Source organism: Delphinapterus leucas, chromosome 2, assembly GCF_059928025.1.
Source record: "Delphinapterus leucas isolate spDelLeu-1000000601 "Yukka" chromosome 2, BTC_Dleu_Yukka2, whole genome shotgun sequence".
Taxonomy (NCBI): Eukaryota; Metazoa; Chordata; class Mammalia; order Artiodactyla; family Monodontidae; genus Delphinapterus; species Delphinapterus leucas.
Window position 1 is genome coordinate 3,725,802 of NC_143130.1, and position 14,956 is coordinate 3,740,757.

The window sequence follows — 14,956 nt, forward strand, 5'->3', positions numbered from 1 at the left end:
CATTTAATATTATTATTGATGTGGCTGGGTTTAAATCTACCATGTTCATATTTGTTTTCTATTAACTGTCCTCCGTTTCCTTTTTCTTCTTTTTCTGTTTTCTTTTGGGTCAATAGAATATTTTTTACGATTTTACTTTATTTTCTTTCCTGCTTATTAGCCGTACCTCTTTTTTGTGATTTTAGTGGTTGCTTTAGGACTTAAGTATACATCCTTAACTTAGCACAGTCTACCTTCAAGGGATATTATACCATTCTGAGTGTAGGATCAGGCCCCTAGGCCCTCTTCCTTCCCTGACTTTTGTGCTACTGTTCTCATATATGTTCCTCCTCCTTGTGTTATAATGCCATAATACACTCTTATTATTTTTGCTTCAAAAAGGTGATTATCTTTTAAAGACTTAAAAGATCACGAAAAGAGTTTTAATGCGTACACATATATTTACCATTTCTGATGGTCTTTGTGTGCACCCAGATCTCTGATACCATTTTCATCTGCTTCAAGGACATCCTTTAACATTTCTGGTATCAGACGTCTGCTTGCGATGAATTGTCAGATTTTGTATGTATGAAGAAATATTTCACCTTCGTTTTTGAAAAACAATGTTGCTAGGTTTAGAATTCTAGGTTGAGAGTTTTTTTTGTTCAGTAAGGATATTGCTCCACTGCCTTTCAGCTTGCATGTCTTCCAGTGAACATCTGCCGTCACTCTTATTTTTCTCTGTAATACGTCTTTTTAAAAATTAGTTATTTTTAAGATTTTTCTCTTTATCATTGACATTTAGCAATTTGATTATATGCTTTAACAAATTTTCTTCGTCTTTGTGTGTGTGCTTGTGGTTCGTTGATTTCCTGAGGTCTGTGGATCGTCTTCATCACATTTGGAGGAAATTTGGTCCTTTACTGTATTCTCAACACCTAAGCCAGAGTGAGCCTGTCCTGACCACATCACTCCTCTGCTCCAGAATCCTAAGTCCTTAAAGTCACCTGTCGGGTCCACCACGAGCAGCCTCCCCAATGCCCTCTGACCTACCTTACCTAGTCCTCTCCTCTTTGCCTGTGCGCCAGAGCCACACTGCTGTTCCTTCAGCAAACCAGGCACACCCCGACCCTTGTATGTATCCTCTCCACCCCCCTTGCCCCATCATCTCTGTGGGCGCTTCTCTGCCCACCCTACCGGAAACGGCAGCCTCCACCCCATCCTGGCACTGCTTCTCCCCTCTCCTTGCTTTACTTTCCCCCCAAATACTTACCATAATACAATTTAAATTTTACATATTCATCTTGTTTTTATCACTCAATGAAATTATAAATTCCATGAGGGCAGGAAATTTTTTCACTGTAGTAGGACCTAAAACAGTCCCAAGCATACTAGGTAATCATTCAATAAATAATTGTTGAAAAACATGAACTGGAAAGTAATTGCTCACGTTCCCATGACCAGCCCTGCCCCCACCTTTGCTGAATGATTTTAATTAAAGTCACACAAAAGTTCTTGGGTTGAAAAGAAAAGCAAACGACCACTACACATTAGTTTGTCAACATGTAATGCCCTGGGTTTATTTTGTGAGAATTCTATCACAATTTTTCCAGGTGGGATTAAAAACCTTAAGGATAATGTATGCCATTGGACTGGGCATTCAGACTTCGGTACTGACAAAGCACTGGTAGTAGTCTGTTAAGTACCATTCTCTTCACAGAAGAGAGGTCAAATATTTCCAAAGGAAGGCACCCGATATTTGTGGTTCTGGCCTCGCAGCCTTCTGGAGAATCTTAGAAGGAAAAAAGCTGGCTGGCTGTTTTTAGAAACTGGAATGATGATACACGTACAGCAATTACTGCATTCTTCTCCCTTATATCCTTTTTGTAAGAACAAGTAAAGAATGAAGTCTTTGAAACAATTCGACAATAAAAAAGTACAATTTTTTTCTTGTGCTAAAAAAAGGGCAAGACAACATAAACTCCAGTTGTAAGGACTCCATTTGCATACTTGATTTAACACTTTCTGGTGTGGAAGGAAATGGGACTACTGGGCTGTTTGCAGAGCAGCAACATAACATTAGTGCTTTAAGTACCAGAAACTGCCCACAGCTCTGTGGGCAGGTGGGGATGGGAAGATTCAAGAGACTTCATTTTTAGCTCGTTACTTGTCCTAATGATAGTAGACCAGGAAGATCCCCATTTAACAGTACATTCCCCATTTTTTAAAAAAACTGATGCCTTTTTTTTTTTTGTAAAATTCTGTATGTATGTCACCATTTTTTTTCACATGATACACAGAAAACTCAGGGACCCAGAGGGGAACCAAGTTATGTTATACCATTTACAAAATACCAAGGAGTCCACAGCTACCTAACACATTTACTACAGCACAGGAACCAATGAAGGTACAGTGTACAAAACTGTAAACACGGCACAATAAATAGATAAAACAGCAGGTTCTGCACCATGCACATGATGTGATGACACCTCATCTCTACACACTCTCACATCTCACACTCTTTGTTGCAATTTATTTCCCTCCCCCCCCACCCCCAAGTGCAAAGCATCACAAATGAACATCTCTGTATTCAAGTAACATATATACAAGGGTATTACAAATATGCAGTACTGTACAGATAATTGCTGTATTCTTAATTTACAGATGTTGATTTTTTTCCCTATTAACAGTAAGAAAAGAAAAATTGAAGCATGAGAGATGAGCACTGCTGTCAAGTCCCCACAGCTGCCACAGAAACGCATGTGCTGCATTCCATCATCCCTTGCGTTCAAAATGCTACTGATGCATAGCACCTAATCAAGTCCCCAGGCTGCGGATCCACTCCTGAGGAAGCTACGTCACCTCCATCGCTACTGTATTGTCTGCTATGTTGTTTAGTGCTGGCTTTTCTGATTCATGATTTTCCCTGTTGAAAAAAGTTCAATAAATTACTTAACTGCAATCAATTTAACAAATCAAGATGATCTTCCCAATAAAAAGTTTGAATGTTTTTAATAATAGAAAGAGATCTGACTTTTTTGGGACAGGATAGCAAGTAGAGGAATATGAACTTTTACGATTTATTATTAGGAACACACAACCGGAAGTCAGGCTTGTGTCCGCTGCACGTTCCATGGTCAGCTACATTACCAATAAACCTGTAGTAGCACCCAAGCAACCTAGATGTTACAACACATAAAGAATAACCAAGCTTTGGTTTATAATTTCAATCTCTTCCTCTATTAAACCTTTCCTAAGAGTTTTAAAAAGGAACAATGTGAGTGAAGGTCATTTATGTCAGGACTTTGTAAGTCCAAGTTTTTTCTCTACGTGGAGCTGAGCAATCAGAAGACCAGGGTCCCCGCTGCCCCTGCCCCTCGACTGCCGACGTGCTCTGGGAGCTCAGTTCCTCCTCTGGGTCTCAGTTCTTACTTACTTACTTACTTATTTTTTTTACAGCAGGTTCTTATTAGTCATCCATTTTATACACATCAGTCCCAATCGCCCAATTCATCACACCACCATCCCCACCCCCCCGCGGCTTTCCCCCCTTGGTGTCCATACGTTTGTTCTCTACATGTGTCTCAATTTCTGCCCTGCAAACTCAGTTCCCTCATCTTTGAACAGAGGGGCTAAAGTAAGTGAGGCGAACGTTTCCCTTACACTTTGAGTCTCCCGTGGTTATATAATTCTGTCGTGATGAAAACCACGTATTATATATTTAAGTAAGAGCTATAGTTGTTTGGCTAGCTATGACTAGACCCAGAATATTAAGAATGGATAAGCACTGAGCAGATGTGACTACCACGTAAGTTCAGAAGCAGAAGGGATGCACGGGTCCAGAAACCAATAGCTGCAGTCTGTTGCTACGAAGCCTGCTCCTGCCCTGGGCCACTGCCAGCTGAGGAAGTCTACGCGTCAGAGCGGCAGCCAAGACGCCTCACAGTCCGACCGCCAACCACTCCAACCTCTACCACTAATCTTCCCAAATCTCTAGACAAACTAGGTTACTTGGTAACCTCTGAAACACATACGTATTTCCCCAACGCTTTTCTTCCTCCCTTCTGCCCAGCCAAGATGAAATCTGATTTTTTTTTTTTGGTAGAACATTCCCAGAATATCCCTGGTGTAAAAAATATCTCTTATATGGAAATTACAGCCACACTCTATACATGCTAATTTGACAAGCATATTATATTTTGTGATATCTCTAGAACAATTTTTACCTATTACTTACAATTAATATTATTTAACTTTTCACACTTTTATGCTCATCTTCTAACTCAACTGAAAACTCCTGTCTTTCTCTTTTTGTTTCCCCTCAAGTAGACAGCAAGATTTTAATTCCCGTTAATATTTAAAACAGAATAGAGCCTGAGCAAACATTCTAAACTGTCTACTGAAACTTAAGAAAACAAGTTAGCATAGAAAATAATGGTTTGATTAAAAGCTGACCCGGCATGAATACTGTAACCCTTCACATTATTTACATTATTAAGAGAGGCTTAATTAGTGTACTAGCCATGGCGGGTTTTATCAATTCTGTCTATGTGAGAAGCTGTGGAAGAAATCATAAGCAAAAGAAACATTCTAAAGAGAACTCCTTCGATCCAAAGGTGAAATAAAGAGTGAGAATATTATAAGCTCTTATTATACTAAGTCATGTCCCAATCATACATGCAATATTCACTATACTCCCTTGAAAGTTCAAATTCTCAGCAATATTGAATTACAACATTTACCTGTTTAGTTCTTACATAAATAAGGAATTCTCATCTATACATTTTTAATGTGTATAAGGAAAAGAGCAAAAAACACAAAGAAATAAGTAGAGAGCAATGCCAGGGAAGTTAAGTCAGATTTCATATTTTTCAAACACTTTGGGTTTAAGTAACTACTCACCGTGGAACTGCATCTACGGAGGATGAAGACGGGACCTTGGAAACTTGACAGTTTGCTGCGGCAGCCAGCTTTAAGGCAGACGATGGGACAGCACTTAAAGTCCTAGGTATGTGTCGTGCGTTTATGGGGGCAAGAGAGTTTACAGTGGTGACTGATGAAGGTACAGTTAATCGGATGTTGTTCCCAATCAGAACCTGAGTTGTTGCAGAACTGGCAGCAGTCACTGGGTGACTCGGTGCACTGTGGGAACCCGCTGTCTGCGTCGCGTTCGCAGGCTGTAGCAAAGCTGGCCCTGCCGTCGACGGACTCGTGTGGACAAGTGCCGGGGGTGCAGTACTACTGAGGTGTAAGCCCTTGTATACTCCTAGGGAAAAGGAAAGAAGCAGCTGAACAACCGCAACTCTGCTCCTTGTTTATTACAGACATACGTTACAAACACTATCAAAACACCTTAAACGTCTTTATCCTTTTACCTGAGGCTGGAAGGACGCCATTCACCCCGATTCCAAGCACCACATCCTCCTTCATCTTGAATCCCATCAGTTGTTCTGATGTCACCAAAGCAGAAGCAGCAAACTGAGCACTGGCAGAATCCAAAGTCTTGGAAACAAAACCCTAAAAAGAAAATACAAAACGAATCTAATCAGCATCACTTAGTCTCAAATTATTATTAAAGCCACACAGGTTACCAAAATCAGTCTGAATATAAATGAAAGTTGCAAACCACTGAAATAGCTTCATCTCTCTGACAGGCATAAATTTGATTAATGTTCAAATCATCTTATAACTCAAGGATTATGAATTTTGATCTTCTTATGTGACAATATATAATATGGAATTACCAAAATAAACCTTTTATAAGGTGGAAACAGTAAACCTCCAACACAAAGTGCTGGACACGAAATATGCTAGTAAAACACTTCAGTGATTTGCAATGAATGAGTCAATGAATGAATCAATTCATATAATCTGAATAAGTAAGTATGTAAAACGTCCTTCATCTACCTTACACATACATATACACACGTGACCAAAGGCACGTTTGGGACAGTAAGATAACTATCCCTTTAGAACAGAAGGAACAAAACATCACATTCTAACTCAGCCTAGAAATTAAGAAGCGCCTTGAATTCTTTTTAATGAATTTTTCCTCTAAGATGCTTAGAGACACGAATCTCAGCCTTAAATATGTTTAAGTGGCAAACATTTATCATGCTTTAAGTTCAAAAGTGATTGAATAGTAAAAGACGTTATTTTAGCATAAATTTTAGTAATAATTAAAACTCTCCACATAGAGAGCTGGGTGGGGTTGTATATTAAAGAGGTACATTCACAGACTACAGGTCAGACTTGAAGACAGGGTCTCCATCTCATCTGACTATGCTTTTTAGTTTTACTTTTTAAAATAGGTAGCAGAGGGCAACAGCTTCTATACTCACCTGTAACGTTCTTTCTAAACCCTGTACAGAATGGCTATGATGTAGATTCAGGTGAAAGCCACTTTTCTGCTGGTTAGATGCAAGGCTCTATGACAACAGTTGGTAATTAGAGATGAACTCTGGTGGGAAACCATGAGGGATAATCATAAGACAGACAAATCCCTCACCTGTGACGTGGTGGTGGAGGAATTACTACTTGCTTGCTGTTGCTGAATTTGTGCAAGCTGCTGTTTCTGCATGAGTGCCAGCTGCTGCTGATGTTGCTGGTATTGTTCGGCTGTAAATGCTGAACATAAAATGAGAAAACACTTTATAAAAAGGCACAGCTATCACACACATCGTATAGTACACTAAAACAAATTTTAGCATTTAAGAAAAAATTTGCGCAGAATTAAAGCATTTTAGCATCCTGTTAAAGATCACTTCCGAATGAAAATTTCAGCATTTTTATAACCACACTTAACGAGAGTGGCTTGAGTTTAAAGAAAAACAAAATGAAACTTTCCAAGCTGCACATAGGAAAGAGAAGTGCTCACTTCCCAAGTTTCAAAACCATTACTTTTTGTAAGCTGTGACACTTGTGCTAGACAGTGTAAAAGGTAACACCAGCTTTTTTCATCCGCATTATTTGAAATTCGACTTTGCACTGAGCTTGAGAAGAAATCTGATAATCACCATTTAGTTTCTAGTTTATTCATACTACTGTCCCAATGCATTCAGATGATCCCTAGCAGTTCTGTGTAGAAATACTAATTGTTCTACATATTTTCTAATTTTAGTCATTACAAAAATTTCCTTCATATGAAATATAAGGTTGTTGGTTTATTACTTTTTTTTTTTTTTTTAAAGAACCCATCCTTTAAGCTTAACAGGAAGAAAAGAGGCTCCAAAGGTTAATTAATTTTCCCCACCCAATTAACCCACCTGGAAAAAATCCAGTCAATAAGAACGGAGATGTTTATGTTGGTTTACTGTACAGAATGATGTCTGAGGAAAGACACTGTGTTATGCTACTTATGTTTGTCTATGGAGAGCTCAGTTCTAAAAAAAACAAACAAAAAAATGTTCATTTATTACTCCCCCAAAAAGTGTGTGCAGTTTTTAAAAAGGAAACCTTTTTCTTTTTCTTTTTCCTTTTTTTTTTGCCAATTTAAAAAAAAGAAAAAAAAAAAGCACATACAATCACAACATCTGACTTTAAGGCTTCTTTTAAGAAGCCTGTGATGGTTGCGTAAGAACTATTTAAAACAGAAAAAAAAAGGGTTATCATGCATCCCTGGGTACTAGGGAATCTATAAATCATGCATATTTCCTCAATCTGAAGTTTAATGTTTTCAAAATACTGTCAGCTAATTTGTTGTCTTTAGTTAAAGACATTTTGATAATTTCTTTAGAATATTACTTCATCAAGTTTTGCAATTTTCACTTATAACTCATAAGAATCTTTATCCCCCAGGATACAGCTTCTGCCTAGGACACCTACAAAATGCTTAGATAGACGTTAAGTAGAAATTCTACCACATTTTGAACGAATCAGAAAACTGTGAAATAATGTTTAAGAAAACCTCAGAAGTTATTAGTATTTACACAGGCTTTTATACTTGCGCTGAACTAATTTCTTGGGTTACAAAGGCAAAAAATAATTTCTTGTTGGAAAAATTCTACTTTTCATTTTCTTATTTTGGGTGTTACAAATCTGTTTAGTTGATATATGTCCTTTGATGAGTTTCTCTTCCTACTATGTTTGTAATTCTCAGATCTGAATTCTACCGGAAAAAGCTTTTATTGATAATAGGATAATCCCTAAATATTGACATAAACTTTCTGTCAACGTGACCATTTCCATATAACAGAAACGTGTTAAACCAGAACTTGAAAAAAAAAAAAAATGCTGCCCTAAAAGAGTGATTATAATTAAACTAATATCTCTATGTTGAAAAAAAATCCATAAAAGCAACTGTTTAAAACTAAAGATCCTTAATTTATTAGATAGGTTCGCTAATATGTTTTTGTGATTTCTACTTTAATTTCCTAAGCTTGAGTGTGTTGCCTAAATCTTGAATTTCCTGGTAGGAGATAATTAATAAACTTAAAAAAAGAAGAAAAAAAAAAAAGGACCATTTCTGGAAGGTCACGTCATTACACATCTAGAAAACAATAATTTAGCATTCACTGTAAAGATCTATATACAAAACTCCATTTATATGAATGAAAATATTTTTTTGCAGAATTCTGCTGGTATTTGTTTTAATTTAAACATTGGCAATATTAAATTGGAAATCGATTTTAATAAAGGTTCCAAATATTTTTTCCCTATTTAAATCAACATTTCAGTCCTCAGTCTCTGAGGGTTTTGTGAATTCCACTTCTTTTTAACCACTGTTAACTTCCTCCAAATACAGATTTAGAAATAAAAATGCAACTGACATTTCAGATCACTAACGCTCATTGAGATTTTAGATCCCTATGTTAGCCTATTTCTTACATATCTCTATACTCCAGAGTCTAGTTATAAAAATTTCCCCTGGACATTTTTGATAAATGTTCTAGAAGAAATGCACAGAGTAACATAAGCTAGAAGTGATGGTAATAAAAACCATGGGTCTGGGGCCAAGAGATCTTGATTTTTCTTTCATTCTCAGCTCTGTCATAACTGGCTGAGTTCACCTGAGCAAGTTATTTAATCGTTTGGGGCTCAGTATGTTCATCTGAAATACACGAGATTAAATTAAGTCATCATTAAAGTCCTTTTCAAGCCATGAGATGCTAAGATTTTATACTTCTTCTGAGAAATAAAACTCCAATCCAAAAGGCTGTATGAATGAGTAGGAAAGCTTGGACAAAGGTAAGGGAGTAAATTTGGGCAAATAAAATCTGAGCTGGGTTTTGCACTATTACTTACACAGGAAACTGAGCAAAGTCTAACCAAATGCTAAGTGGAAATAAACAAAAATGAGCATATTTCCCTGTATCTCTATCAAGGTAAAGTTTTTAGGTTGTATGTCTACCTCCAGATATTGTGTGGTAGTCAAGTTTGCAATTCACATAAAGATGGACAAGGTGGTTTTGTGGACAGATCAGCAGACCTAGAATCAGAATCATTTCAAAGGACCAAAAAATTTTAGATCAGGAGGGATTCTTGGTGATTTCCTTCTATAATCTCACACTAGAGATGAAGAAACTTTCATCCAAAGTCACAAAGATATTTAGTAGTGGAAGGGGAAACAAAACTACCCCCAAGCCAATGAGATTTTAAATATAAAAAGAAATAGAAGTTTGTTTTAGATTTAATATGATTTACAAAAAATAATCAAACTTTTTATGTACCAACAGTGTGCATCATGCTTTAAAAGAAATCTCATCTATAGAGCATCTGACAGACAGGGGTCTAGGGAGGGGAGCAGAGTCACGGGAGGGACAAGATTAAAAGCTGAGAACAGGGAAGGAGCACGACAGGACTTCAAATATCTGGAGGACACTATGATGTGGGAGAGCAAGAAAACGTTCTCAGTGTGCTTCCAAGGGCAAACAGGACCTGCGGATTTAAATTTAAGGAGGCAGCTTTTGCTCGATATATGGACAAACTTTCTAAACAAGACTCCCAACTGCAGAATAACCTGATCTAGAAAGTTGCTGAATTTTAATCTGTCCCTACAGGTGCCAAGGCAGAGGCCAGAAACCACCGCTCTGTGGGTAGCTTCTAACAATCCTCTGGGGTAGGAATTTAGATGAAATAATCTAAAACTTTACGAGTCCATGTCTTATGCAAGGACCTATCATGTAGTACGTACACCAGCGCCAGGAATGGCCTAGTGCTCAGCCTGCTGGCCTTTAAGTCACATTCCTGTAGCTGGAGCAGATCAATGGAATGACTGGGGGCGGCAGGGCTGTGGGGGGAGGGAGGTGACAGGTACTTAGGAAGAAGTAAACAATTTGAAAATTCAGTTTGAGAAGATGGATTCTAGATTACCAAAATGTATATTTTGTTAAAAAAACAAAAAACAAAACCAACAAACCCAAACACCTGTTTTAAAAGATACTCCTCAATTAGAAATTTCTCTGAGCAGTACAGAGGTAGAAAATTATTTTAATACAGGAGAGAAGGGTAACTATAAAGAAATAAACATAAGCTGAAATGACTCCAGACAGTATTACAGTACGACCGTCTCATCAGTAAGCCTGAACTGACAGACTGGAGGTTCGTGAGCACGTATCAGTTACCTAAAACATCCAATCTGAAAACAAAAGTTTGTTGTAATTCATATGACGGCAAAACACGACCAAACCTGAATTCATTTGGCTGCAAACATCTTGAACATGAGGTTATTTGTGGTCAAACTTGCCACTGAGTGTGACTATTCTCGCACTTCACTACACGACTGTAGAACTATTAATGTATTTCACTATGGGTGTTACTCCAGAATCTGCTGAGGAAGTAGTTCTGAGTTTTGAAACACATCCGGGTAAGGGTAAGGTCCCACAAATCTACAAAATCTAACAATGAAAATATTCAGTGTTCAAATCTAGAGTTCCTTTTTTACCGTAATATTAAAATTTTATGCTAACTAATAAGGACCTACTGTAGAGCACAGGGAACTCTTCTCAATACTCTGTAATGACCTATATGGGAAAAGAATCTAAAAAAGAATAGATAGGGGCTTCCCTGGTGGCGCAGTGGTTGAGAGTCCACCTGCTGATGCAGGGGACGCGGGTTCGTGCCCTGGTCCGGGAAGATCCCACATGCCGCGGAGCGGCTGGGCCCGTGAGCCATGGCCACTGAGCCTGCGTGTCCGGAGCCTGTGCTCCGCAACGGGAGAGGCCACAGCAGTGAGAGGCCCGCGTAGCGCAAAAAAAAAAAAAAAAAAAAAAAAGAGTAGATATGTATAACTGAGTCACTCTGCTGTACAGCAGAAACTAACACAACATTGTTAATCAACTATACACTGCAATAAAAATGTTTTAAAAAATTTATGCTACAAATAGAAGTAAACCGCACTGCTGAGTAAGCTACAGATATTGAGACTTATTAGAACCTATCATTCTTGCTACAATTTCTTATTGACTTATGAAAATAAACCAAATCTATACTGTAGATATGGGAGTTTGGAAAAATGACTTAAAATGCTGATGAAATTTCACCGGGAACTAGGAATTCAAATCCTGAACATATAATGGTTTTAAAAATCACTTTTCTGGAAAAAAAAAAATCACTTTTCTGTTTTCAGTCTTTCTGAATTACAGAGTCCTTCCTAATTATGAAAAAAGGTATTAATTCTGAATCTGATATCCCCTCAAACACATGCAAATGAATAGTCACTGAACAAACACTAAGCTTTCAAAGATTTTTTTAATAAAGTTTTTTTTCTTTCTTTTGTCTTTTGGCTGCACCGCCCAGCTTGTGGGATTTTACTTCCCCGAGCAGGGATTGAACCCGGGCCCTCGGCAGGGAGAGAGTGCGAAGTCCTAACCACTGAACCGCCTGGGAATTCCCCAAAGATATTTTTGTAGATAAAAAAAAATAGAAAAATGTATTTGGAAACTGTCCAAATCACATATTAACTAAAGATTATTTAAAATACACAATTTATCCTTACGTACTAAAATCCAGTCCTAAAAATTCTAACACTGTGTCATTCTGCTGTACAGTACCCAGAGGCCCAAGCACCCTAGCACTGACTAACCAGGCTACTGGTCTGACTGCACAACTCTGCAAAATGGTCAAGACAGGGAAGCAAGCAAAAAAGATTCCAAGCAGCAGCTGACACAGAGGCTACGAAAGCTGGCGTGTTAGAACTCAGGCCTTTACCAAAAACATGGCTCCTGACAGCCTCATTAGAATTTCCTATTTCAAAGTGAGAACAGGCCCTTATAGAGGCTTATTTAGAAAAGGGACAATCAGTCCAGAGGGCATCACTATGTCACAGCATACACATAAATATTAATATTTAAAACAATGATAGAATAATAAAAAATGGCTAAATCAAAACCCACATATTTGGCTTAGGCGGCAGGCAAGTATATCAGGTGACTCGTAGGTCATGTAATGACTGGTTAAGTTCTAAAGTCAGTGTGGTAAAAATTAAGCCTTAAAAATTCCTTTAGCGTGTACCACGACGGGTCCATCTCCTCCTTTCAACAAGCCCGACACAGCCGCGTTTCCTTTGGCATCACGCTAGATCAGAGTTTCTGTGGCTGAATACCAGACGGAGCAGTTTGGTTTGTATCTGGGGGCTACACCAAACGAAAAAAAAAAATCTTTAAAACTACAATTACATCGACAAGATGAGATGCTTAACAGAGCGAGGCAGCAATGCAGGCACTGACGCTGCAAGAGGAACAGTAATAGACTCACTTCTCCCGCTCCCAGCGTGGCTCACTCTTTTAGTTCAACTCTATTTAGAATCCTGTATAATATCTGAACTGCTAAAATTTTAATTTTTTCTCCAGGGGCCTACAGCTGAATTCCCTTAAGATAAAGTTACACATGATATGAATCCACTGTTACATACTTTATAGAGCACAAAGAGAAAAGCTTTAGGTTTCTGGAATATCCACAAACATGAAAGAATGAAGCACTACCCTAAAGCAACCTGCAGGTATCTATTCTCTAAGTATACAGGAAGATCTAGTAAAATTTAAGGGAAAATTGAAAACAATTAGATGCAACAGGAAAAAATTGATAAACCCATTTAATTTTATCACATATACAGGGGAAGGAAATGATTAAAAAGAAAATTATACGGTTATTAAAGATTTTTTTCAGCTATACTTTTGGTAATACTACTGTTCCCTGTTCACCTTTTAATATTCTTTGGCAAACACAAATCAAGTGAGTTTTACAGTATCAGTGCTTACTTAAGTAGTATATGGCAAAACAATTTACATTAAAAAATCACTGTAAGAGCTTAGGATAGCTATATGACTTTATTTTAAGAGGTGGAGAAGACGAGGAATTGACAGAACAAGCCAATTTTCTACGTCTAGTCTCAAAAGAATTTTAAACAACTGAAAAATCTTTATCAGGGAAACATATTACAAGTTTATACTATTAAAATCTCTACACTCACACCAATATATGTCCTCCTTCATACTGAAAAATTCTTCATTTTGATTTTTAAGACGATAAAAGCAGAGAGAAACTGACTCTTCATGATATAGACTCTGAAATTAATGGGATTATAAATAATCTATTAGGTAGGCCTCAGACTAAGTTAGATTATCTTCTACTTGATTTCTGAAATGTTATTATTTTTCTTATGAGCTGAATGACTTCCGCTTCGCAGAAGTACTTTATTTCTAACCACAAAGTAAATTAGTTTATGGAACCTTTTCTGAAGGTCTTCAAGAATAAGAAGCACATTTTCATATTTATTAGGTTTAACTGTAGCCTTACCAGATAATTAGGGGGACAGAATAAACATCTTTATAAAAATCTGTATGACAATTTTAACAGTGAATTTCTATAATCTACATGCCTCAAACAACAGATATTTGCTTTAAAATAGAAAACTAAAATTTGAAGAATATTTTAAGTAGATGGCATTTATTTTAGACACATTTCACAATGTAGGCCTAATGCTAAAGTAGGTATTACCTGAAAATGTTTCCAAAATTATTAAAATAATCCTTACACAAACGTTGTTCTTTGAAAAATTAGCTTCCCTCTTACAAATTATTCTGAATGAATGTGTAAGCACAGAAAGCTTGTATATCTATCGACTTACTGGCTTACTTTAAAGCAGTCTAAGTAAAAGACCAGAAAAGTGTCCAAATATAAAACACTATCAGCTTATGATCCATTTTCTTTTTTTTATTATTTGAAACATAATAGTTGGATCTTGGTTGGCAGTTCACAAAGTATATCCAGGAAACAAATGTCATATATTAAATAGCAGTAAACATCTTACGTATGTGGAAATGTTTAAATGAAGACACACATACAATCAGGACTCAAATAAATACTTAAACCTTGATTTTTAAAAAGTTCTATTTTAAGAGAAAAGGACTTTCAGCTGTAAGTATAATAGACCACATATTCCAAAAACTGATGAACCCGGTGCTTCCACAGAAACGCACGTCGTAACAAATGAACATACCAAAGTGCGCTGAGCCACTGCCGCTTTTACTCTGCGCAGAGGCGCTGCATGTCTGGGTCCCGGGCTGTGCTGCTCCTGTTCGACTTACACTCCGATACCATTTTCTACAGGAGACTCCATCACTGTCACTGTCACGTAGGGATGGTGTCCGAGGCCTAAAATGCCGCCATCTACATGATTTGATATTGACTAGTATCTGACTGAGGTCTTTAGAGAAAGATTTGTCCGAGGTATTTGTTTCTGAGGTATTGGCAATCTGATTGACTGGAGAATGTTGTGGTGAGGAAAGCATTTCCAAATCCAGATGGCGAAACATGCTGTCATAGTCCGAGTGAGCTCTGTCCAGTAAGACCCTGTTAAAAATAAGGCACAAACAGACATGTAAAACAGCTACTCCCCCAAGTCCCCCAAAGCCACCTCATACTGAATATTTAAGAGCTATAAATTTGATTATTTCGTTATTTGGCTCTATGGGCTAAAATCTCAATTTCTGTTAAGGTTCTTTCACTTTATAATGATTCGATTAAAGAAGAAAGGAAT

At 37.4% G+C, this 14,956-nt stretch overlaps 1 protein-coding gene across 5 annotated transcripts in view; it reads right to left on the reverse strand.

The window, feature by feature from the left end:
- Positions 1 to 1,529: 1,529 nt before the first annotated feature.
- The window catches only part of EPC1 (enhancer of polycomb 1), a 95,254-nt gene continuing 81,827 nt past the window's right edge, over positions 1,530 to 14,956 (reverse strand). For 3 of the 5 annotated variants that reach the window (XM_022580628.3, XM_022580626.3, XM_089906363.1), the window contains 6 exons: positions 14,417 to 14,769; positions 6,488 to 6,606; positions 6,321 to 6,407; positions 5,355 to 5,496; positions 4,882 to 5,245; positions 1,530 to 2,905 (listed from right to left, as the gene is read on the reverse strand). In XM_022580628.3, coding sequence (XP_022436336.1) covers positions 2,833 to 2,905; positions 4,882 to 5,245; positions 5,355 to 5,496; positions 6,321 to 6,407; positions 6,488 to 6,606; positions 14,417 to 14,769 — 1,138 coding nt within the window. In that variant the 3' untranslated portion in view covers positions 1,530 to 2,832. The remainder of the gene's footprint in view (positions 2,906 to 4,881; positions 5,246 to 5,354; positions 5,497 to 6,320; positions 6,408 to 6,487; positions 6,607 to 14,416; positions 14,770 to 14,956) is intronic. The other 2 variants (XM_089906365.1, XM_022580627.3) reach the window with 2 other exon arrangements.